The sequence below is a fragment of the Lampetra fluviatilis genome, chromosome 58, assembly GCF_964198595.1.
Source record: "Lampetra fluviatilis chromosome 58, kcLamFluv1.1, whole genome shotgun sequence".
NCBI classification, from domain to species: domain Eukaryota; kingdom Metazoa; phylum Chordata; class Hyperoartia; order Petromyzontiformes; family Petromyzontidae; genus Lampetra; species Lampetra fluviatilis.
Window position 1 is genome coordinate 508142 of NC_136332.1, and position 25801 is coordinate 533942.

At 42.6% G+C, this 25801-nt stretch overlaps 1 protein-coding gene across 3 annotated transcripts in view; it reads left to right on the top strand.

Moving 5' to 3' along the window:
• The first annotated feature begins 316 nt into the window (after positions 1-316).
• The window catches only part of NUP85 (nucleoporin 85), an 84718-nt gene continuing 59233 nt past the window's right edge, over positions 317-25801 (top strand). Inside the window, exons 1-6 of one of the 3 annotated variants that reach the window (XM_078880717.1) lie at positions 334-389; positions 2164-2262; positions 17238-17303; positions 17540-17633; positions 18095-18257; positions 19594-19664. In XM_078880717.1, the coding sequence (XP_078736843.1) occupies positions 17271-17303; positions 17540-17633; positions 18095-18257; positions 19594-19664 (361 nt within the window). In that variant the 5' untranslated portion in view covers positions 334-389; positions 2164-2262; positions 17238-17270. Of the gene's footprint in view, positions 395-2163; positions 2263-17237; positions 17304-17539; positions 17634-18094; positions 18258-19593; positions 19665-25801 lie in introns of all 3 variants that reach the window. The other 2 variants (XM_078880716.1, XM_078880718.1) reach the window with 2 other exon arrangements.

A 25801-nucleotide genomic window follows, 5' to 3' on the forward strand; every position in this document is an offset into this window, starting at 1 on the left:
GCCTGGTAGGATGGGGATGGTTTAGTTTTACTTGTACAGTATGTGTTTGTGTGATTTGCTTACCTTTCTTGTACTTTGCACGACTGTCGTGTTTTTGTAGTTTGTTTTTGTAACGTTCTTACCCGCCCCCTACTGGACATCTGTGAGAAAAATAGCTTTATAGCTCATCGGATTCCTCCAGTATAAATGCATACAGTATTCAGATTATTCTCCCTTACCAATGTGGCGGAGGCCCCGGTAACTTTGACGACGTCACCCCCTCCGCCCTTACAAACATGGCCGCGGCTCACGTGACGCAGCGCGCGACTCCGGAAGCGCGCGGGTGACGTCAGCGCGCACTCGGCGCGAACAGGCGGGAGAGAAGGTGGAGTGAGCGGAGGCTGAAAATGGTGAAGTATGGCGATGTCGCCGAGTGAGAGAGTGCGGGGAGATCATCGTTGGCACTACTGCGAGGGAGCGGTAGTGTAGCAGTCAGCGCGCTGCGCTACAAACTCGGGCGATCTGATTTCGATTCCCGCTTACTGCTACCAACATCGGTGACGGATTATTTGAACCGGCATGGGCCTCCCCCTGGGTCGACTCAGCCGCAAACGATGACCTGGTGTGGTTTGTAAAAAAAACGCGACCAGGGAGATAAAGGCGACTGGGCGTAGTGCTGCCCCCCCCCCCCCCACGTGCACCGTGCTGGTCTCCATAGGCGCTCGCGCTCTCATCACTTGCCCAAACCGGTCTGTTAAGGTTATACGGGGGGGGGGGGGGGTCTGTGGTGATAGCGGAGCGGTCGAGCAATGGTTTTCGCTGCACCACGCTACAATCTGAGTACTGTAAATGTTGTGGCTTGGCTCTCCAACACACTGGTTAGTGCTGTACTAGTGACGAATTGGCACGTTATGTTTACGTGACAACCCTTACTAGTTGGCCGTGTCGGGTGGTGGCGGGTTATAACGACACATTTATATATTTACGCGATCTAACCCAAAAAAACCTCTATTATGGAAATATTAAAGTATAAAATGGTAGTTTACAAACACAGTTGTGTAGTTCCAGTTGTGATTCGCGGGGCGACTGAAAATGCAGACAGCAAGTTTGTGATAAACGAGGGAATCCTGTACACACAACAGTCATCGCCCCCTGAATACGACAACTTGGCAGGACCCTCCTGAAGAGTTGAGACTCAGCGAGGCTTTCCTGGATTAACATGTCTGGGTTAACACACGTGGGCGCCACGGTGGTGACATGTGAACTACCTCGCCTGGTAATCAGGAGGCCGTGTGTTTGATCCCGACCCTGATGCCTGCTGTATATTTGGAGTTTACATGTCTCTCTCCCCGTGGTCGCGTGGATTTTTCTCCCGAGTCCTTAGGGTTTTCCCCCCAAATTTAGAAACTTACGATTCGAGTATATGGCTGCTATCAACTTTTACATGATAAACCACTTCGTTGAGCTATCATTTGTGGCCAGGTAGCTTCTGAAAAAAGCACTACATAAGTCACGTAGATAGGTTAAAAATAAATAACAAAAAACTACGACGTTTCAATCGCAATGCAAGCGGTCGTCATCAGGCTGAAATCAACTCCTTAAAATGTATTTATAAAAGACAACGGTTTTATTTTCAAGTGCGCTCAAAAGTAACAAATTATTTTCTTTCAGCCGTCACCAGCTGATCAGAATATTTTTGGACATTTGGAATTACAACATAAAACCGTGGGGCACTCCTTTAATATCACTTATATAAATATATTCTGATCAGCTGGTGACGGCTGAAAGAAAATTTTTGTAACTTTTTAGTGCACTTTAAAATAAAACCGTTGTCTTTTAAAAAAACATTTTTAAGGAGTTTATTTTCAAATTTTTTGTCTTCATTTTAACAAAGAATTTATTACAAAGAATATTATTTGATACTTTTTGAAAATACTTTTAGAAAAAAACAGACCCGGTCTAAGACTAAGCTTACTTCTTTTGTCGACCTTACACTTTATAGTGCGATCCGAGAGCACTGTTCTTAACTCTATACATTCCCTTCATGTTGTTTGCAATGTACTCAACCATATTTGTGTGTATAAGATGTCACACAAATCTAATTTTTTTTTATGTGGTTGATGGTTTCTCATTCTATAAATTTCTGCTAACGCTTCATTATTTGCATGGTGTGTTTCCGGTCAGTCTTTGGTTGTCCAAATCTACAATTTGAAGTCCATCCAGCGAGCGAACACGACTTAAGGCAACATATACCTGACCTGCTTCGAAGAGCTTTGATCCCAAGTACACGACTGCATGATGCGCACTGTACATCCTTGCATTTTGTGCACTGTCGATGCCCATGATAGAATTAGTGGGAGCATTCTTCGTTCAGCTGTACCATAGCCACGATTAGCAGGGGACTTAACTGATTTGGGCTTAATTTCGTGTGTGCCGTCCTTGCCAAAGGCGATTTCAACTAGTGAATGTATTTGTCTTTCGTGCAATTGTGCACGACTAGGAATAGGCCAAGTGATTTTTGTGATATATCCGATTGCACCATTTACAAGTCCTTTACAGACATCAATGTTGGATCTTAACATAACTTTGGCTCCATTGGAACCTCATTTGCCTGTAAAAAATATGATAATTGGTTTTTTACCCTTCTTCTGGCAACAAAACTGACACCTTTTTTACAAGGAGTCATGTTTGCATAGACCACAATAACTGCAGTCATAATGCAAACAAAAAACATAACTCTGATAATGTATGCACTGTGCTTGAAGTTGATTGGTCCACACCCGAGACAGCTTTCCTTAGAGCCTAGTCTCACACTGGTCTATGCAAACATGACATGAAGGTGTCAGTTTTGTTGCCAGATAGAAGGGTAAAAAAACAATTATATTTTTTACTGGCAAATGAGGTTCCAATTGTGTAAATGCTTTCCCCGAGCTCTCATACTCTGATGGTGCATTGTCTTTGAGTTGTGCGCCTATTGGCGTCATCTGGTCCAACCCATGTGAGACTAGGCTCTAAGGAAAGCGTATTCTTTGGTTCTTTCGGTAAAGTCACGTATAAAGATAAAATAATAAATTAAAAAATAGCATACTACGACGTTTCGATTGCAACACAAGCAATCATCATCAGGTATAAAAGAAATAGCAACAAAAATCTAGAAGCTTATCTTTTTTCTCTCTCTGGTTTTTTGTTTTCTCTCTCTGCCTGTGTCCTCTCTTTGGAATTTTCACACATAAATTCTAACTTAGCAATCTTTGAAATACGTAATCAACCGGGCTATGCGTTAATTGTGTGTTGACTGACTCTCTGTGTTGCATTACATTACATTTCGATATTTTACTAGGTTATTTAATTTTAGTGTGTCTTTCTCCTAATTTTAAAGCTTGCGTACCGTACCACGTCGTTGTCCACTCATTGACATGCACATTTTTTTCTGCCCCCTCCCTCTCTCCGCCCCCGCCCCCTCTCTATATTTAAGGCCCCGTCACAGAGACGACCTCTCTCTTTGTGCCGATACGTGTTCTCTCTCTGTGTATCTTTATGATGTCTGTCTGCTTATATGTCTGTCTATAGTTTTCTGGTTAGATTTTTGTTGCTATTTCTTTTATACCTGATGATGATTGCTTGTGTTGCAATCGAAACGTCGTAGTATGCTATTATTTAATTTATTATTTTATCTTTATACGTGACTTTACTGGAAGAACCAAAGAATAATTCCTGCAGTCACGAAAGCTCCAAAATTAAGATTCTAAGGAAAGTTGTCTCGGGTGTGGACCAATCAACTTCAAGGACAGTGCATACATTATCAGAGTTATGTTTTTTGTTTGCATTATGACTGCAGGTATTGTGGTCTATGCAAACATGACTCCTTGTAAAAAAGGTGTCAGTTTTGTTGCCAGATAGAAGGGTCAAAAAACAATTATCATGACTTTGGCTCCTATAAATATTATACATTAATGTGGCAAGCCTTCAGTCTTATTGATGTCCTTTGGAATGATTGTGTTCATTTGGATATTTTCAACATTTCTCGTGACATCCAGTAATTGATCTTGTGCTGTGATTGTGTACATAGGGGTGTTAAGAGCTCTGAAGTATTGAAGCACTGCTTCATTATGAGCATTCACTTGATTATTTGATGGATATATTCGCAGAGCTTTATCTATGGCAAACTCTCCAATTGGTTCTTGAAGACGTCTGCTTTTTAATACTGCAAAATGCTCAGCTCTCATTTCTCTAACTCGCAGTGCATTCAATACATTGATGAACGTATTATCACCCTGTTTATTTTCTTTCAGCTCACACAGTGTGAATAATCTCCATAGATGAGTGGCTTGTTGTAGATATTCTGGCTGGTCATATATAGGAGTGACTGGTCTTATTCGGTCTAACTGGAGGAAGTTGCATCAAATCGCCAAAGAGCAGGACATTCATACCACCGAAGAATGTATCATACTTATTCTTTAGCTGTCGAAGACGCATATCAATCATGCATAGCATCTGATATGAGACCATTGATATCTCATCGATGATTATGCATTTAATGTTCTTCCATTGTAGTCGCATGGTTTTCAAGTAATGTCCGGTTAATGGTGACATGGTAGCGCTTCGACCATCTCTTTGAACAGGCAATTTCAATGTGGAAATAATAGTTTATCTACTGATAAGGCGCGCAGAGACTCCAGTTAACGCAAAGACTACTACAGCCTTCTTTGCAAAGCATTGATTGATTTGATTTTGCAACAATTTAAGTAGGAATGTTTGCCCACTCCAGCTCCACCAGTGATGAAGACTCTTAAGCATTCAGGAGAGCCTTCAGTCTCAGGGTCTTCATGCAATTGCATGCTTATGATTTCTGTGACCATTCTAAACATTTCCTCTTCTACATTAATTGCTCTACGTGCCGATTGTAATTGTTCTTCATCTATTGGCACATCTGGCACCTCTTGTTGTTCATTTTCCATTTCAATAGGTAAAGCTTGTTCGAGAATGTTGAGTGCATAAAGTTGATTGAATGTATTCTCGAGTCGTCTGTCCCGTTCACGATGCACTTGCATATGCTCACTCATCTGTTTTAGCTGTTGTTGATTTGCCAGAAAAGCTTCCTTTGCAGTCTCAAATCATTGAAATAGCTCTTGTTCACTTCTGTATGGTGTGTATTGAACCAGAAGGCTATAAAAGTAGTGTTCATGATCTGTTGCAAGCACAAAGTGTGGCACTAACAACTGCTGGAACATTTCATTTGAGCATTTTTGTTCTATCAGTGAGCGTGATCATCTCTCTTCCTCTTGCAGAGATGTGTACCTCTTCATATGCATCCTCATTGATATTAACTTGAAGATCGTCTTCTGTTTTAGCGTAATGTGGTTCAAACAACATTGCAAACTCTACCAAGCACATATCTTGATATTGCAAAGGATGCTTTTCGTATCGTTCAAAGCTGCTGGCGCAATATCCAGATGCCTGACCTTGTTCAATGAATCTCAACACACTGTATCGCTGCTCGGGTTTTCGAGTATTGAGGAAGACATTTTCTTGAACTAACTCGAAGGTTGAGATGACATAATCGGAATACACATTCACTAGCTGAAATCTGTCGCTCCTTCATTATTCTCATGCAAATCTTGAACAGTTTGCGCGACACATCATTTTCTTCACGTCAAATATTCTGTTTTTCTTGCCTGATTCCTGGGGAAAGCTCTATAGCAGGGGTCTCAAACTCAAATTACCTGGGGGCCGCTGGAGGCAGTATCTGGGTGAGGCTGGGCCGCATCAGGTATTCCACAAAAAAAACTTTGCTAAAAAAATCCAAACTTCTCAAATGTCATTACTAACAGTTATTTAACTTCAATGGGTTCTTTTGAACATGAATAGAATATTGAAGAACATGAACGGTTCTTCTGAACATGGCTTCTCTTGCCTACTTCTTGCTGCCAAAGACCTGGCAGCACTTCCTCTCACATAGCTGAGCCACATTTGGCTTGAGGGAGGAAGCAGTTGAGACCCTCAGTATGGCTTGAAGATGATCATCAGTAAGTCTGGACCTGTACTTGGACTTATTGAAGTTCAATGTGGAGAAGAGCTTTTCACACAAATATGTGCTCCCAAAAAGGCACATGGTCCGCTTGAACATTCGGGAAAGCTCAGGGAAGCTGGGGTTCAATTCTCGCAAAAATTGCCCAAGCTTGTCTTCTTTTCCACTCACCTCCCTGAACTTGGCTTTGAGGTCAGAGTTGCACTGCAGGTCAATGAGCTCCATTTGAAGCACAGGAGGGACATCTTGCACATCAAAGGAGAAGGGATCCGCAAAAATTTGAAAAGTGGCTCTGTGCGTCTTGAAGTCTGCAAATCTGTGATCAAATTACTCCTATAGCCTCGAAATGGCATCAACATACTTCTCACCACTCAATGGTGTGCCTGCATTCAGGAGTGCCTTGCATGCTGGGAAATGGCAAAGGTTTGTCTGAGAGAGCTGGGCTTTCCATAACACAAGTTTTGTGGAGAATGCTCTCACGTTGTCATAGGCAGCACTGACGAGCTGCCCCTGGCCTTGTAACTTCTTGTTCAGTACATTCAGCTCATGCGTGATGTCAACAAGAAAAGCTAAGTCCATGAGCCATTTGGGATCACTTAGCACAGGAACAGCCACCCCATCCTTCTCCATGAAGGCTTTCACTTCTGCTCTCAACTCAAAACATGTCTTCAAGACGTTTCCCCTGCTGAGCCAACGTACCTCGGTGAAGTGGAGCACATCCTCATATTCTGACTCCATTTCCTCTAAAAAAGTACAGAACATCCGGTGCTTTAAGCTTCTGGATCTGATTTGGTTGATGCATTTCACAACAACAGACATCACATTGTCAAACTTCAGGCATTTGCTGCCAAGGGCCTGCTGATGGATGATGCAGTGCAGAGCAATGGCCTCCTCCACACCCTCCTCTTCTAGTTTTCTTTGAACAAGTGCCACCAGTCCATTTTTCCTCCCTGTCATTGATGGCGCTCCGTCGGTTGTTATTCCAACAAACTTCTTCCATGGCAAACCGGCATTCACAATGGCATCACACAGCTGGCAAAATATCTCCTGAGCGGTGGTGTGGCCATGCATTGGAATTACTGTGAGCAACTCCTCCATCACTTCAAAATTGTCATCAACACCACGGACATATATTTTGAGCTGGGCAGTGTCAGTGATGTCTGAATTCTCATCAAGAGCGACTGAGTATGCATTGAAAAATTTGGCTTTCTCACGCAGTTGATCATAAATGTCACTTGACAGGTAAGAAATGCGCTCTGCCACGGTGTTAGCAGAAAGGCTGATGTTGCTAAACTGACCTTTCTTTTCCGGACAGACTATACTTGCAGCCTGTAAGATGCACTTTTTGATAAACTCGCCTTCTGTGAATGGCTTTCCTGCCTTAGCAATCATCTCACTAACCACGTAGCTTACTTCGACTGCTGCATTATTCTCTTTGGTTGCTTTCTTGAAGACATTTTGTTGCCTCAGTAGACATGTTTTAAGATTGGCAACCCGGTTGGCTCTCTCATCTCCCCGGTATTTTGCATACTCCTCAGCATGTCTAGTTGAGTAATGACGTTTGAGGTTGTATGCCTTGTGCACCGCAACTTTTTCTGTACAAATAAGACACGTCGGGGTGCTCATGTGCTCAACAAAGAAATATTGCATCTCCCACTTTTCCTGAAATTGTCTGTGCTCGTCACCAACCTTTCTCTTCACTGCAGGCTTTGAAAAAGACATGATTGGGGCTGTGTGACAAGATATATATTCATTCCACTTGCTGTCGCTCACGCAATAAAGTTTCAGTCAAGTGTTTAGCCAACCAGCGACGCACGGAGACGTAATTTCCGCAAATGCACGTCATTTCTGCTTTTTCCGGTAACAACAGGTGCGTAGATTATGGGGGGGGGGGTAATGCGTTCCCATCAGATTTCGTCCCCACACCCCAGTCACAGGCAGACACAGCTGTAGCGGCTGCTACTATACACGCTTCTCTGTTCAAAGCACGGGGATCTGAGCCGGGATGAGCTGTGGATCTGCGCTTTGACGCGCTCCGGTGTGCGCACAGTGGAGAGCCGAAAGAGGGAGAGGAGAGGACTATATGAGGCAGCGTCATTGTGTGACCACGGGGTTCAAATGCTGCTGGCCACTGTCGGGGCTTTCGCTGCCTTCAGTCACATCATCACATTTTTCTATGGATTTTTGTGCTTACTTTGTGCCGGCGTGTTGGCTTGCCTGCGTTCCGGGACTTATTTGAGCAAATCCGGAACCTCTCGTATCGAAAAAAATATGAATATTAAAACAAGTTTTTTAAGAAATTATTAAAATAAAATGTAACAATATAATGTAATCACTAGAAAATGACGGAGCCCCTGTTGACATCGGTGGATGAATTACTAATTTGTGGCCACGCAATAACAAGATAATCTAATAAGTTATATATAAAGCTTTCTTAACAACAGCATCACAATTTCATACAATAATAACAAATGCAGACTTCTAAGATGAACCAAAATAATTATGCACATCGTCATGTACAGTCTGTGGCTCGGTGCGTAAATGTCACCACCAGAGGATGAGGGAATTTAAATCATTAAAATTCATCCACACATATCAGGTGTAAATAATAATGTAAAACAGCCCAGACAGTAAAATGTAGATATTAGCTCAATGACGTGTTATAAACTGCTGCGGTTTAGACTAATCCGTCTGCGTAAAGAAGCTCCCAAAACCTCACAGCGCAGCGTGTGCGTAAAGGAGCCGTGGTGTCCCTTGAATTTGCCTTCAATTTAACAAATTGTGTGTGTGTGTGTTCCGTTCGTTTTCTCCGCTGGACACAGAAGTCGCCTTTGCTCAAGATGCCACTTTATTAATCACTGACATAAAGACTGATACCGTCACTGCAGTATAGCCTAAATAAGTCCCACTGCATTGTAAGTGGCATGTGTGTGCTGTTTTAAGCGTCGTTTTATGTGCGTTCCGGGACCTGTGCTCGTCGTACCTGCGCTGTCATATGTACTTAGCATTCCGGCACCTTGTGATTTACAAATGAAGCACTGGATACATCATGACCTGCGCGAAAGAGGGCGGAAAACTATGAATTTCACCCTCCTGCTCTCCGCACATCCAAAGCCACTCTTTTCTCTCCCGGCTCTCTCTCTCTCACTCACTCTCACACGTACACACACACACACACGACCCCGCCCCCCATGTCACTCACATGCATGCCGCATTCACTGGACAGGCACACAGTAGGAAACCAGAACATCATAACATTGTCCCACACAGCAGCTAACAGCGGAGTTGCTACAATATAAAACTCGCGGGCCGCACTAACATTAAACTTTCATATTAAGATGGGGGCCACAAAATATCGTCCCAAGGGCCGCAATTGGCTCGCGGGCCGCGAGTTTGAGACCCCTGCTCTATAGGTTCAGATTTTGCAATGTACTTAGCAATCTTGATTTGAAGCTTTCGTGACTGCAGGAATCCATACTCTTTGGTTCTTTCGGTAAAATCACGTAGGTATAAAATAAAATAAATCACGATGTTTCGGGCACTTGCATTGTGCTTCATTGACAAGGTTGTTGGTTGTTTTACGCCTTATTTCGTGAGTATTATCAGAGACTTCGTATTCCTCCTCCACATTTGGCTAATCACAATCTATCGAAGCCATGACTGATGTTTGTACAGGCATCGATTCAACTTGTGCTGCCATATTTTCTTGCATTGCGTGTCGCAGATGTGATGATGAATCTTCTTCTTCTCGCATCCCTGGATCGGCGATGACATTTTTTGGATGAACATATATGACGTTGATGGTGAATTGAACATTTCTTGATCCTGTTGATGGTCTGCAGATTCGTTCAAGTTCTTCAACTGTCTCACACTCAATTATGCATGCTCTGCCATTGCCTGCCGGTGCACCTTTCTGACCACATGAATGTGAATCAGTGAGGTAGTATTTTAAATTTGGAGCTTTCGTGACTGCAGGAATTACTTTTTGGTTCTTTCGGTAAAGTCACGTATAAAGATAAAATAATAAATTAAATAATAGCATACGACGTTTCGATTGCAACACAAGCAATCATCAGGTATAAATGAAATAGAAACAAAAATCTAACCAGAAAACTATAGACATCTGTCTGCTTATATGTCTGTCTATAGTTTTCTGGTTAGATTTTTGTTTCGATTTCATTTATACCTGATGATGATTGCTTGTGTTGCAATCGAAACGTCGTATGCTATTATTTAATTTATTATTTTATCTTTATACGTGACTTTACGGAAAGAACCAAAGAGGTAGTATTTGTCATCGTATGCATAATTCCTAGTGATTTGGATCCTGTTATTTGTACGCCAGCCTGATGATTCGTGAACAAGTCATTAAATGCATCCCCGCCCAAAGTCATTCCTTGTGAATCGCCTTCATTGACTGAGTCTTGTACACTTCCAACGAGAAGTGTTTGCTCATCATAGGCTATTGAGAATGAGTTGTTGAACATAATGAAGTAGTTTCTCATGACACCAAAATGTTTGACTTCCAGATATCCATTTGTGTCATTGGATATCCTACATTCTCAAGTTTGGCCAATTGAATGGTTTCATACATTTCATCACCCGCAATCAAGTGCACGTTCAATGTGTTTGTGGTCCATATGCTTGGTGGCGGTATAGCAGCTCTTACAATATTTGCCAACACCATTGCACAACATTGAACACCTGCATTTCCCCATGTAAACACACCCTCATTTGCTTGATGCCATGCAGCACGAACAATTCTACATCTTTCATTGATTGGCGTGTAAGCATTTGCAGGTCCTTGCGGTGGATTTTGCTCCACTGGTTGTTGCGCAGGAATAGCAACTGAATGTACATCAGCGATGGTAGCTTCTTCATTGATTGTTACATCCCCATAAAGTGGATTGTTTTGAATTAGCCAGTTTAGTGCATTGTAAACTTGGTCACGATTTATAGAGAATTCACGTGTGATGTTCAGATTCTCAAGATCTTCTGTGATGACAACCATTCCAGTATTAGCCATTGCCCGTGGAAGTGTGTCACTAACTTCAAAGATGTCCATAGCAAAGAGAACTGCCTGTCCACGGAAGCCAAATTGACCGAAGACTCCACTGAATTTGATTATCTTCAAAAATGGTATAACTCTTGGTAATAGACGTTGTTCTGGCTGTGTTAAGACTCGAATCACATCTGAAATTTCACCAGGATCCAAATAATTCCATTAGGCTTTTGGCGGTGCAGCTCTTTTGTTACTGCTGATGTGTGTCTTGCAACGTGAACACAGTTGCAATGTTTGCTTTGATGACAATTTGTTTGGTAGATAGTGGAATGCATTTTCATTACGTCGTACTCTGTAAATCTGACTTGGATAGCAGCGTTTGGTCCAGACTTCACAGAATTGATCGCGGAATATATTGATTGGATTGTCAAATTTAGTCATGTCAGCATTGAGTGCATGAAGACATTGCGCTTCATCTTTACGATTTTGCTGTAATATCACATCACGTGCTTCAAGTCTTTGTGCAACTCTGAATTGTGACGTGTTCACGCACACGTTGCAATTGAGCATCACCAGCTTGTGGTTTTTTTCTTGAATTTTTGATTGTATATGATGGTCATGGTCTCGTTGCAATCGGACGTCACGTGCTTCTGTTGTTTGATCATGCAAACGATCACGTCGTTTCTCAAGTCTGGCGTGCTTTGCCTGCTTATCTTCACTAGCACGCTTTTCTTCGTACTTTTTCCAAGCCTTTTCTAATCGTCGCTTTCGTTGCGTTGCAGTTTCTTTTCGATTTCTCTTGCCATGATCCATTGTTTGTTGAACATTTGTCGTAACCGCTGTTTCGATTTAAAGCTTTCGTGACTGCAGGGATTCATCTTCTTGGTTCTTTCGGTAAAGTCACGTAGAAGGGAAGTAATGAAATAATAAAAATAAAACATCATAATTTATTAAAACATAATAATTTATTATGTTTTATTTTAATAATAATTTATTATGTTTTATTTTTATTATTTTATTACTTCCCTTCTACGTGACTTTACCGAAAGAACCAAGAAGATGAATCCCTGCAGTCACGAAAGCTTTAAATCGAAACTACGGTTACGACAAAGAAGGGAAGTAATAAAATAATAAAATAAAACATAATAAATTATTATGTTTTATTTTTATTACTTCCCTTCTACGTGACTTTGCCGAAAGAACCAAGAAGATGTAACCGTAGTTGTTTGTTTTTTGTTTGATTTGTAGTTTTCCATATTTTGTTGGCACGAGTATAGGACAAATGACCTTGGGTCAAAGAGTGGCTGGCAATGTTTGATAAGTCGGGCCTTGAACTCATGACCTGAGAGTAGAATATTGGAATATAAAAGTGACATTTCGAAAGCTCAAGCAACTTATGAACTACAGACAAGTCACTCTTAAATATGCTAGACTTTACAGCTCTATATAAAGTAGCAACATTTTTCTTTTAAAATAAATTAAAATTTCATTCCTGAGATTATAACTTTTGACTGAAAGGCCAACACTCAACCGATTAGTCGACCACAAGCAGCTTAATTTTAAATGTAAATGGATTAAACATAAATATAAATGGTAATAGTTTACTTTGAATAGGGTTAGTGGAAAAATGACGTCACTAACCTTATTCATGCATTGTCCCATTGGATGCACGACATAATATACACAACTTTTGTAAACACACCAAAGGATTTTACGTGAGTGTTTACCTGAGAAAAGTAGAAATGCAAGAAATAGTACCAAAACAATGTTGCGGCCGAGTTTTGAACTCTCGACTCCTACGTTGCTAATAATATATTTATTTCACAAAAACCTGTTTGTAAAGCACTCGTCAAATAAGGCTTTCATACAAACAATCAATAGCTTTAAACGAGCCCAGTAATTGATTAATTGATGGCGAATTTGATTCAGGCATGCATTGTGTCTGGATCTGACTGTTTGTGCAAGATTTGGGATCGATTGGACAAGGAGAACTGGACAACATTTTGATTACAATATTTTACCAGGACATACAAACAGATGCATGAAGTATCACTTTTATGTAGAACTTTTTAGTGAACTTTTAAAGAGAAACGTTGCTTAAAAAAAAATTTAAGGAGTTTTTTCCACAACTTCGTTTAACTCGCCCTCGACAAGTACGTCAATGATGTGGCGTCTGCTCCCACATCAACTCTTACTTCAATTAATTGATAACTTTATAAATTAATCTTCAATGTACTACTTTTTTTGTGTCGAGTAATGCTGGCCGTAACTCGTTCACACTGCAGGCGTGCCTGAGACACGCGGCACCTGCTTTTTCTGCGAGCCGATTCCACAGTTTAGGGACCGCGGCGATTTTCAGGTAACAAAAATATACAATTAATATGCCGTCCATGAAAAATTTGTAATTGCTTGAAAGGAGGCAATTAATTGATGCCGATTTTAATACAGGCATGCATTGTCACTAGATCTGAGTACATGCGCAAAATTTGGAATTGATCGGACAACAGGAAGTAGACTTACTTTTGATTACAAGATTTGACCACGACAAACACAAGTCAAGTTAAATAAAACCATTGAAAAAGAGAGGAAAGCTGCTGAGGCAGACTGTTTTCAAGGTTTGAAATGGGTTTAGCCCAAGGGTCATGAACGAAGTGGGCGGGGCTCATGATGTTAATGTGAGAAATTAGCATGTTAATTTAAGATCGGAGGGCGACCTCCATGACGAGCGCGCGGAGGTGGCTATGTTAACGTGAGAGAAATTAACATATTTTTGGGTTTTTCGGTAAAGTCTCGTAGATAGTTTAAAAGAAAACAAAAAAACTACCACGTTTCGATCGCAACACAAACAATCGTCATCAGGAGAAAAAAAATGACGATTGCTTTGGTTGCGATCAAAACGTCGTAGTTTTTCGTTATTATTTATTTTCTTTAAACCTATCTTCATGACTTTACCGAAAGACCCAAGAATATGAATTCCTGCAGTCACGAAAGCTTTAAGTCAAGAAATTAGCATGTTAATGTCAGATCCGAGGACGACCTCCATGACGAACGCACGGAGGTGGCTGTGTTAATGGGAGAGCAATTAGCATGTAATGTAAGATCTGGGTTAATGTGTTCATGGCATTAGCGGTTATATTCAAAAGACCCACCTAGAATGTCGAGCAATGCACATTTTGATCACAGTCCAAATCGGCAGAGTCATGTGGCGAGTAAAAAATGTGGGTATTCTATCACCTCTTTAAAGACGTGGAAGAGAAGACCAAGTATCCTCCAGCACTCTCCCTCTCTTTCGTGGAGTTCCAACCAGCAGTTAGCGTGAGGGAGCGATACATTTCCACATGATGATAGCTAAGTGGGCTTTACATGGTAAAATAAAAGTAGTTTATAGTTTTAATTCCGAGGCTGTAAATTTTCATTTTAACCAGTGAGCCGGGGGGAAATTACCACGTGGAGACTTAGGCCGCCGCGCCAATCGTTCTTTCGCGCAATGCCAATCGGTGCTTGCGTGGCTGACATTCTACCTGGAATTTATTGCCAGTTATTTGCTCTCTAAAGCAGAAATCGGTTCTGAAAGCGGTTACCAGTTTGGCGGTTGTCGTGGAACAGCCCCGTGGATGCCTGTGAGAGCGCGTACTAACTGCTGTGACAACCTCTTCTTGGTTCTTTCGGTAAAGTCACATAGAAGGGAAATAATAAAATAATAAAAATAAACATAAAATAATTCTCACGACGTTTCGGCCACAACGCAAGCAGCCGTCCTCAGGTGAAGAACAGGTCTGTCGAGAAGACAGCGTCTGAATAAAACACCCCAGGCTTGGAGCGTATATTTAAGCTGGGTTGGAGGGGGAAGAGCGCCTTGACAAAATAATTTGCATATCAAGAGGAATTTAGCATATTTATGGGAAATGCAGATATGGGATTAGTTCTACTTGTGAAATGCGTAGGAAGTGGGCGGGGGGTTTCAAAGTCATTATGCCCGTGCATTATGCAGGATTAGCAGCATCAAAGGGAGGGGATAGGGGTAGCATTAATAAAGGGAAGGAATGTTAATAGAATGTGGCTGCAGTAACTAAACCACCACGTAAAAAACTAAAGCATAAACTACATAGTATAATCAGTATGCTAAATATACTCTGCAATAAGCTGAACAACTAACAGGAAGTAATACATTACAATTCTATGTCGCAAATAAAAGAATATGCTTCCAGCTAAACTTGTTTCCTCTTACATCACACGGGTCTACCCCGTACTATATACTGCCATAGACAAACCCAACATTAAATTATATACTGTATTACTATACGCCACCCTATACCTTCGACTATACATTGTAATATTACACTATGTATTATTCTACCCACCCTACTGTATATCACACTGCTGTATATTCACTATACAATTACGATACTATATATTACTTATACATTGTATTAAACATTACAATGTTATACTATTTATTATCATACAATCTGCTATACACTATACCATTGACCGTCTTGTGAAAGAAACTAAGAGGAAGCAACGAAATATGTCAATGGGAGAGTGGTGAAAGGAAACTTGCAGCGGAGCAAAGAATCCATTCCCTGCGGAGAATACAAGATATATAGTCAATGCCAGTGAGTGGACTGCGGTCTGAAAGTCACCGTAAACGTGAACACAATCAGTTAAGATCCGAAATGGTTTATTACGTCCTTCCAATGATTGCTGAGCCAGAAACCATCTTCTCGGTTGAAATTGTCTCTGTGTTTGTATATGTGGATCACCTCATGAACGAATCTCTCATGGTAGCCATATGGCTTGCAGAGAACCTCTGTCTTGGAGAAGTCAATGTCATGTGAGCCCACTGAATTGTAACAGTGATTTGCCACGGCTGAGGTGTTTTTCCTACGATGTTTCAGGTCTGCTTTATGTTCACGGATGCGGTCCGAGACATGTCGTTTGATTTCTCCAATGTAACTGCTACCACAGAGGAGAGGACGGCTGCTTGCGTTATGGCCGAAACGTCGTGAGAATTATTTTATTATGTTTTATTTTGATTATTTTATTATTTCCCTTCTACGTGACTTTACCGAAACAACCAAGAAGATGAATCCCTGCAGTCACGAAAGCTTTAAATCGAAATGCTGTGACAACGTTCACAAATGCATTCTTCATGTGGCTCACATTGATGTAGAGCAACGGTTCTGAATTTACCTTGAGGTGGTTGAGCCAGATGATTTATTGTGTTAGGAGTGGTTGAGGAATATCCCTGTGATGGATGCCTCCTTTGTTTTTGTGTGATGAGGCATTGAGTCTGTTATTTGGACATATTGGCGGTGCACCACAACACACTGGTCCTCGTAAAATACTCTAAAATTTCAATTTGAATCAGCAGATCTGTTTGTCAGTTTTTAGTTGACCCTATCGCCAAGTTTGACACGATTCAAAGGTTTAATCAGTCTCCTGAGACTTGCTAAAAAATGTCGGTATTGACCATTGATTTGTGTCCCGTTGAATCGAGGAACCATCCGACGAAGTTTCGGGCACAAGCCAAATCTGCCTTTGGAACACAGCAGCCAATCGTCATCAACCTGGGTGCTGCTCTACGGCAATAGACTAAAGCTTCGTGGTCAGCCACTCATAAACATTCTGACCGCTTTGACACAAGAACTAATTTTGACGCACCATCATCACCCCGCAGGATTTTATGACCGGGGTTGCGAATCGTGGAAAAAGAAATAATGATTGCAAAAAATATGCTTTTTTAAATGTACACCGTGCACCTCCGGTGTACCGCCAATACGTGGAAATGTTCAGTGGTCTCTTTTAGGTGACCGCAGTAGCACAGTGGGGAGTTTAATTCCCCATTTGTGTATCATCTGCTGCTGCTATCATTAGTACGGGTGCGGTTCAGGGGCTGTGAATTATGAGCTTAATGGCAAGAAGATCATGGGAAGAAACAGGAAACCCGAATGAAAGCCATAAAACAGTAATGGGGGGGCGGGAGCCCATACAAATTCCATTCAAGCACACACTCACACTCGACAACAGGGTGGGACAGCATACAGCAAATTTTCTCACTCAAACTCACACTAGCAGAACCAAGGGTGCAGCATACAAACTGCACACGGAACAAGTCTGGATTCGGACCGAGATGCTTCTTGCAGTGAGGCACAGGTATTATACTGCTGTGTTACTACTGCGTTACTCCTGCTGCCGCCCACTAACTTGGCTGTTGTGTTCCCGCAGCTGCATTCGGAGAGGGAGAGAGACGGCGGCGTCATGGAGGAAAGGGACGAAAGTGTTCAGGAGACGGTGAGAAAAGCCAGCGTGTGGGAGTGTAAGAGTGGAAGGGAGTGTGAGAGTATGGATGATAGTGTGAGAGTATTGATGGGAGTGTGAGAGTGTGGATAGGAGTGTGGGTGAATGAGAGTGTGAATGGGAGTGGGGATGGGAGTGTGAGTGTTGATGGGAGTATGAGGGTGTGAATGAATGAGAATGTTGGACGTGGTGGATTTTGACCTTGGCAACCTCTTGCCCCCATCTCTCAGCTGGTGAGTGGCCTGGGTTCAGGGCAAGCATTGCTGGGCCTCGACTGGCATCTTGGGGGATTGCTCCTCTATAACACAAAGTACACACGTGACGGTGCGTGGACTCGCACCACACTCATGCTACATTCATGACGGTGCGTGGGTTTGCACCACACACACGCTACATGCGTGACGGGTAGTGGGTTTTCACACTACACATACTCGCTACATGTGTGACGGTGCGTGGGCTCGCAAACAGTAGTATAGTGGTTAGCGCACTGCACTATGAACCCAACGACCCAAGTTTGATTCCGGCTCACGGCCAACACGACGGACGAATATCTGAACCAGTCCTGGGCCACCTATAGGTTGACTCAGCCTTAAATGAGTACCTCGTGCGGTGTGTAAATATCACCACTGGGGAGACAAAGGCGTTCGGGCGTGATGCTGGCCAACCACCCCCTGCGTGTGCTGTGCCGACCTTCATAGGCGCTGCTACTTACTAACAGCACTTCCTCCAACAGTCCGTTAAGGCTATACGGGGCATCTTTGTCTTGTGTGTGTGTCTGTCTGTAGGAGGCGGTGTGACGGGAGGGGGAGACAGCGACGCGATGCTCGTGGAGTGTGAGCGTGACGCCAGTATGAGCTGCCCCGTGATGCGCACCCTCTACAGCGAACTGTACAGCATCTTTTCCTCCCTACAACAGCAGCAGGGTGCCGGCCCTGTCGACAAGAAACAGTACGGCAGCCGCCTCTGGCGGGCACATGCGTACCAGTAGGAGGCATCTGTGTGTAATTCCAGTAGTCGGCACCTGTGTGTGACACCAGTAGTAGCCACGTGTGTGTGTGATACCAGTATGGGCCACGTGTGTGTGTGATACTAGGAGGAGGTACGTGTGTGATGTCAATTGAAGTCACATGTGGGATAGTTATATGAGGCATGTGTGTGATACCAGTAGGTGCCACGTGTGTGTGGTGCCAATAAGAACTACGTGTGTGTGATTCTAGCAGTTGCCACGTGTGTGTCATACTAGTGGAGGCACCTGTGTTTGGTACCAGTGTAATGACGCCGACACACGTTGTACTTGGAGCCTTTATTTGACACACTGGGCCCCGCTTCTGGCTTGACTCTTGAAGCTCCCCGAACATCCCCTCCCCTTGTGCTCTCCCCTTTTAACCCTTTCGAGTCTCTTCTCGCGAAACTTCTCTCACTGTATTCCTTTCAGCCAATCCCTGTCCTCCCTCAACGGTTCTCAACCATCCCTCAACGCTCAACCTCCACTTCCCACCTTTTTCTGTTTGAACCTCTCCTTCAATCCCTTCAAACCTTCCCTCCCGACCAATCACCATGGAGGCCTCTTTGCACCAAGTGGAGGCCTTGGCCTACTTCCTGGTAAAGTCGCGTAGAAGGGAAGTAATAAAATAATAAAAATAAAACATAATAAAATAATTCTCACAACGTTTTGGCCACAGCGCAAGCAGCCGTCCTCAGGTGAAGACCAGGTCTGTCGGGGAGACAGCGCTGTCCAGCCTACCAGCTCAAAAGAACTGCAATGCATGGCAATTTTTTTATTCACATCACCAGCTCAAATGTGGCCATCCCAACAGGTAGCAGTGAAACAGACACAAGTCTAGGCCGGTTTTGATTCCCATGCGGCATCGTAAGTGCAGCATGGTCATCTGTGGGGACACCACTCGCACTGCTTGTAGGCAACACTCATTCACATCTTTAATTTTTCTGCTGTGATTGGTTTTCCCATCATATAGTGATGTGGTTGTGTAGTGGTTGGGATGTGGTCCTGGTGTGGTTGTATGATGTGTGGTGCCGGTGTGGTTGTGGTTTGGTGCCGGTGTGGTTGTGCTGGTTTGGTTTGTGTGGTACCAGTGTAGTTTTGTGGTTTTGGTGTCATTGTGTGGTGGTGGTATGGTTTTGTGATCCTTGTATGGTGCCAGGGTGGTTGTGTGGTGCTGGTGTGGTTGTGTGGTAATGTACTTCTGGTGTGGTTGTGTGTTTCTGCGGTGGTTGTGTGTGTAGTGGTCATGTGGTGGTCATGTCGTGTGGTTTCTTTGTGCAGGTTGGTGGAATTTAGCCGCAGCTACCGTTCAGTGATGAGAGCAACCATGGAAGGCTTACAGAAGATGGCAAGTAAGTCTGTCATGGGGGAGTCCTGGTACTTCTCATAAAGATAATGGAACCTAAGTTAAACTTTAGACGAGAGTTGCATCACTATTCCCGACTTTCCCAAGAGAAAAACAAAACCCCAATGCCCTTTACATTGGTGCCAATTATTCTGCTTTAACACGTAGGCTAATGGATAATATTGATTCGTGATAAATATTATCTACTAGCCTTTTGCCCATCCAAAGACGGGTGTATTGCAGTAAATCTGAAACTTGCAAGCGAAAAGCAGACCGCGATGTGGTATTCATTGCACCCCTTTGTGTGCAATTTGTAAGGCTGTGGTGACACAGACAATTTCATTTAAAGGTTATAATCCCTTGTTCATCCTGACGTCATTTTTAGTTCTATGTCTCAAAAGTGTTACGGAGATCGCGTGACGTGGGGGTTCTGCCTTTGTAGTGAGGGTTATAAGTTGACGCTGAGGAGGGGGCAGGCGCCTCGCCCCCTCATGTGGAGGGACGTCACCCGCTAATTACTAATGGAGGGGGGGGGTGTCCATTTGGAGGACGTCACCTGGTCATGATTATTAATGAGGGGGGCTGGTCGACATGGAGTGACATCACGAGCGTTAAGGACAGACATTCCTGGGGGATTATAGTAGGTATAATAAACTCCTTAAAAAAATCTAATCTAGATTTGAAGTTTTTGTGACTGTAGGGATCCATACTCTTTGGTTCTTTTGGTAAAGTCATGTAGGTCAGTCCCTCCAGAAAAACGCGGAGTTTTTTGGTGATTGTTGCGGGCAAAAATCGTTGATTATGCGGCACGTTTTCTTAAAAAATGCGATGGAATATGCGGGATATTTATGCAATTTTATGCGATTAAATTGCGGGAACTTGCAAAAATTGCGGGAACTTGCAAAAACTGCGGGAACTTGCAAAAACTGCGGTTTGATGAAAAAGAGAAAAAAAAGTGATTACCCCAACACCCTATTCACTAGGCTACTACTTTAATGTAAAGAGTAATTTCTTATTACTTCCTATGATAAGCAAGCATACTACATCACAGAAAGTGCTGGGAATATTTAAGTTCTCATCTTGTTTTATTTCAGACCTTAACAAACAGATGGCTCAAACTTACAAAACATTGAGTCGAACAAGTTCAGTAGCTTTACAAAATGAATGTCTTCTTGGTTCTTTCGGTAAAGTCACGTAGAAGGGAAGTAATAAAATAATAAAAATAAAACATAATTAAACAATTCTCACGACGTTTCGGCCACAACGCAAGCAGCCGTCCTCAGGCGAAGAATGAGAACATTATCAAGCTAGGAGCTTATATAGGTGTAGCGAGGAGGAGCGCCTTAACAAAAGAATGTGCATATGAAGAGGAATTTAGCATACCAATGGACAATGCGTAGGGGGTGGGCGGAGGGGTTTCAAAGTCCCATTATGCCCATGCATTATGCAGGATCAACAGCACCACGGGGGGGCGCAAGGAACAGCGTTAATAAAGGAAAGGAATGTTAGTGATATGTAGCTGCATTTACCAAACAACCACGTAGAAAACCGAAGTGAAAACTACATAAAAAACTAAAATATAAACTGATACTTACTATACTCTACAATAAGCTGAGTTACTAACAACAAATAATAAAATTACAATTCTACGTCGTAAGATCTTTCTTGATGGTTGGAGTGATGGCTTTGCGGATTGTGTAGTCGGAGTAACCATTAGCCTTAAGAGCTTGGCGTACGTGTTTGAGTTCACTGGAAATGTGTTCATGGTCGGAGATGCATTGGGCTCTATGATATAGAGTCTTGATGAGGGAATTCTTCTGGGATGGATGGTGGTGGGAATCCGGTTTTAGATAAGCATCCGTGTGGGTGGCTTTCCTGTAGACAGAGTGGCTCATTGAACCATCAGGTCTTCTTTTGATTAGGACATCCAAAAAGGGTAGCTTGCCATCATTTTCGACTTCCATGGTGAATCTGATGGCTGGGTGTATGGAATTGATGTGGTCGAGAAATTGGTCTAGAGCAGGCCGGCCATGTGGCCAGATGACAAAAGTGTCGTCTACGTACCTCTTCCATAAGGTCGGGCGTAGAGTGGCAGTCTGGATGGCGTCCGTCTCAAATTTTTCCATGAAGATGTTGGCTACAACCGGAGATAGGGGGGAGCCCATCAAGAAAGATCCTGTTGAGGAGCCTTTCAAGACCATCACCTTACCCTACATTGCTGGGGTCACAAAAAGATCTCCAAAATCCTGATTAAACACAAGATCCAGGTCCGATTCAACACAGTACATAAAATCCGTGATCTGGTACCATCTGTAAAAGATGTGATTCCAGACATACAGTACCCTGGCGTCTACAAACTAAGTTGCCTCTGTGGTAGCAGTTACATTGGGGAAACCAAACGACACGTCTCAGACCGCATTCGTGAACATAAAGCTGATCTAAAACACGGTAGGACAAACACCTCAGCCGTGGCAGACCACTGTTACAACTCAGTGGGCTCACATGACATTGACTTCTCCAAGACGGAGGTTCTCTGCAAGCCATCTGGCTATCATGAGAGATTCGTTCATGAGGCGATCCACATATACAAACACAGAGACAATTTTAACCGAGAAGATGGATTCAGGCTTAGCAATCATTGGAAGGACGTAATAAACCATTTCGATACACATTAGGGTGAGTTGAATAATACATAGTGTTATATTAAAATGTATAAAGTATAGGGTGGTTTACAGCAATACAGTATATAATTTAATGTTGGGTTTATCTATGGCAGTATATAGTACTGTATATGCTAAGAGAATAAAGTTTAGATGGAAGTATATTATATACTTCTTACGACGTAGAATTGTAATTTTATTATTTGTTGTTAGTAACTCAGCTTATTGTAGAGTATAGTAAGTATCAGTTTATATTTTAGTTTTTTATGTAGTTTTCACTTCGGTTTTCTACGTGGTTGTTTGGTAAATGCAGCTACATATCACTAACATTCCTTTCCTTTATTAACGCTGTTCCTTGCGCCCCCCCGTGGTGCTGTTGATCCTGCATAATGCATGGGCATAATGGGACTTTGAAACCCCTCCGCCCACCCCCTACGCATTGTCCATTGGTATGCTAAATTCCTCTTCATATGCACATTCTTTTGTTAAGGCGCTCCTCCTCGCTACACCTATATAAGCTCCTAGCTTGATAATGTTCTCATTCTTCGCCTGAGGACGGCTGCTTGCGTTGTGGCCGAAACGTCGTGAGAATTGTTTAATTATGTTTTATTTTTATTATTTTATTACTTCCCTTCTACGTGACTTTACCGAAAGAACCAAGAAGATGAATCCCTGCAGTCACGAAAGCTTTAAATCGAAAAATGAATATGCTACAACTTCTGTAAAAATGAATAAATAAAATATTAAAAAATAAAATGTGTGCTTCCTGTTTTACAGAGGTAGCTATACAAAACAGACATCTTCTGTTAAAATAAGTGTTTTCAGTGCACAGTAACGTAAGCAATACAGTAACAGTACAGTCTTACAGTAATGTAAATTTACATACTACTAACAAAAAAGTGCAATCTTACAACTGCTTTGCGCGGTCTTTTGCGCTTATGTTTGTTGGCAAATGAGAAAGATTTGCGGACTTCATCATGGTTTCATTGGCATCGCGGGGTTTGCAGCTTTTCAATGATGTCGCGTAATGAGTGACGTTACTTCATAACGTTCCCATGGCAACAGGGGAAATGGCTGCGCTTGTGTGAAGTAAACGCAACATTTTTCAACTTTCTGCTAAGATATATGTGACTTTTTGCAACGAAAATGCGGGGATTATGAAATCATGCAAGCCCGCATATTTTGCGCGCGGAAATCTGCAATTTATGCGGCGAAAGTGCGGCGTATTTGAAAAAACGCTCCCCCCGCATAAATATGCGGACTTTGGCCGATTTTGCGTGGAATCATGCGATCGCATAATCGCGTTTTTCTGGAGGGACTGGTAGGTATAAATTTAAATAAATAAAATCACGACGTTTCGATTGCAACACAAGCAATCATCATCAGATGGGAAAACTACAGCAAGAATTTTTTCTGAAGTGGGAGAGAGAGTTGCCATGGTAAGAGGTTCTATCGGTAAGAAAGGGGGAGGAGCAAGGGGGGAGAGGGAGGGGTGGGGGTGTGGGGTAGAGACAGGCGAGCACTGCGTGGTGTAGTAGTACCTGTTTTTGACCCCGCTGTGGGGTCCACTTTCTGCCCCGCCTCCCTCTCCTTCTCTCTCCCCCCCTACTGCCGAGGCCGGATATAACCTCGTGCCACGGCAGATCTTTCGCCTGCCTCAGCAGTTTTTTCTTGCTGTGGTTGTCCTACCTGATGACGATTGCTTGTGTTGCGATCGAAACGTCGTGATCTATTATTTTTCTACCTACGTGACTTTACCAAAAGAACCAAAGTGTTTTTATTGTTGCCAGAAAGGATAAAACATGTTCTTTTGTATAATTTGGATACTGGAAAAAAGGTCCCATAGATATAACTGCTCGACCCAAGCTATACGTATTCTGCTACTTGCATTATCTTAATAATGATAATAATAATAGTTCAATTTATAACGCGCGCAAATTTGCGGACATAATGGCCGCAACTCAGAGGCGCGGAGCTGAGCTCAGAGTCGCTCGAAAGCATGATTATAGAGGTGAGTTTTTAAGTCTCTCTTGCAAGAAGCGATTGAGGTGATGCTGCGATTATGCAGAGGATAGCATTCCAGACTGTTGGGGCTGCCACCGAGAAGCGGCGCATAGACATGACCATCATGGATCTTGGTATCAAGAGGAGGTCGTGAGTCGCGCTGCGCAGGCATCTGCCGTGTGCTGCGCTGCAAGTTGTCAATAATGAAGAAAGGTACGGCGGGCAGGCGGATATGAAGGCATTGTGGCAGAGGCAGGCGATCTTGTATGTGAACCTACTGGCGATGGGTAGCCAGTTGAGAGCGCGGAGACAGGCTAGCGCAGACATGGGCAAAGCACGGCCCGCGGGCCGTATACGGCCCGTTGGGCTTTTTAATCCGGCCCGCCGAACTTGTCCAAATATTATTAAATAAAATTTTACCTTCCTCCTGTAATGCCCCCATTTCCCCAATAGATGGCGCACTTTGACCGGGAGAGAGAGAGAATATTCGTATGAGCAATTCATGTTTCTATTGAAAGTAAGTTAACAGTAATATTTGGGTACAGTATTGTTTTTGGAAGCATTCACTGTAATATCGTATGAACGTTTACTTCACCGCATCATCGTATGAATGATGCGAGAAGAGATTAACGGGTTCTTATGTTAGCGATTTACGTACTTGGCGCTTTCGCTCTCTAAATTACGGCTTGAATGAGGGGGAGGGGTATGACTACATCACAAAATTAATATCTTACTAGGAATTTTATATAACAAGTTATATACATAACTGTTACGCTTTGTGTAATTCAACAAAACTTAACTCCAAGTTCTCTCCGAATTTCACGAGTCCGTTCTAGACCCCACAGTTTTTTTTAAAGAGTTTTAAGCACAGAAAACAATTAAAGTTTGAAAAATCATTAATTATACAAACTTTTTTTATAATTTCCTTCTTTACTACGATTTAAATTTTCTTTAAAAACTTCTTCTCACCAACATTACCACTCATTACCACTTTCTCCAAAGGCAAGGTTTTAAAAGAATACATTGTACAGACAGCAGACATCTTGTGTCCAGAGATCAAAAGCAAATTTGAAAAAGTCAGTTTATCACGCAGGACTGTGACTCTCCGTGTGGAATTTTTGACCATGGAGTCCCTGAAAGGAACAACACGGGGAGAGGACTTGTATTACCAGGTATCTGCTGTCATCGAAAGAATGACGCTACCTCGGAGTAAACTTGTCAATGTCACAACGGATGGATCGCCAAATTTAACTGGAAAAAATGTTGGGCTGCTGAAAAGAATCCAGGATAAAGTGAAAGAGGAAAACCCTGTCCAGGATCTTATTTTCCTTCACTGTATCATCTTTCAGGAATCCCTGTATAAGTCTGTATTGCAGCTCATGTCGTGAATCCAGTCGTAAAACTTGTGAACTTTATACGAGCAAGGGGACTTCAGCACCGTCAGTTTATTACGTTCCTGGAGGAAACTGATGCGGATCAT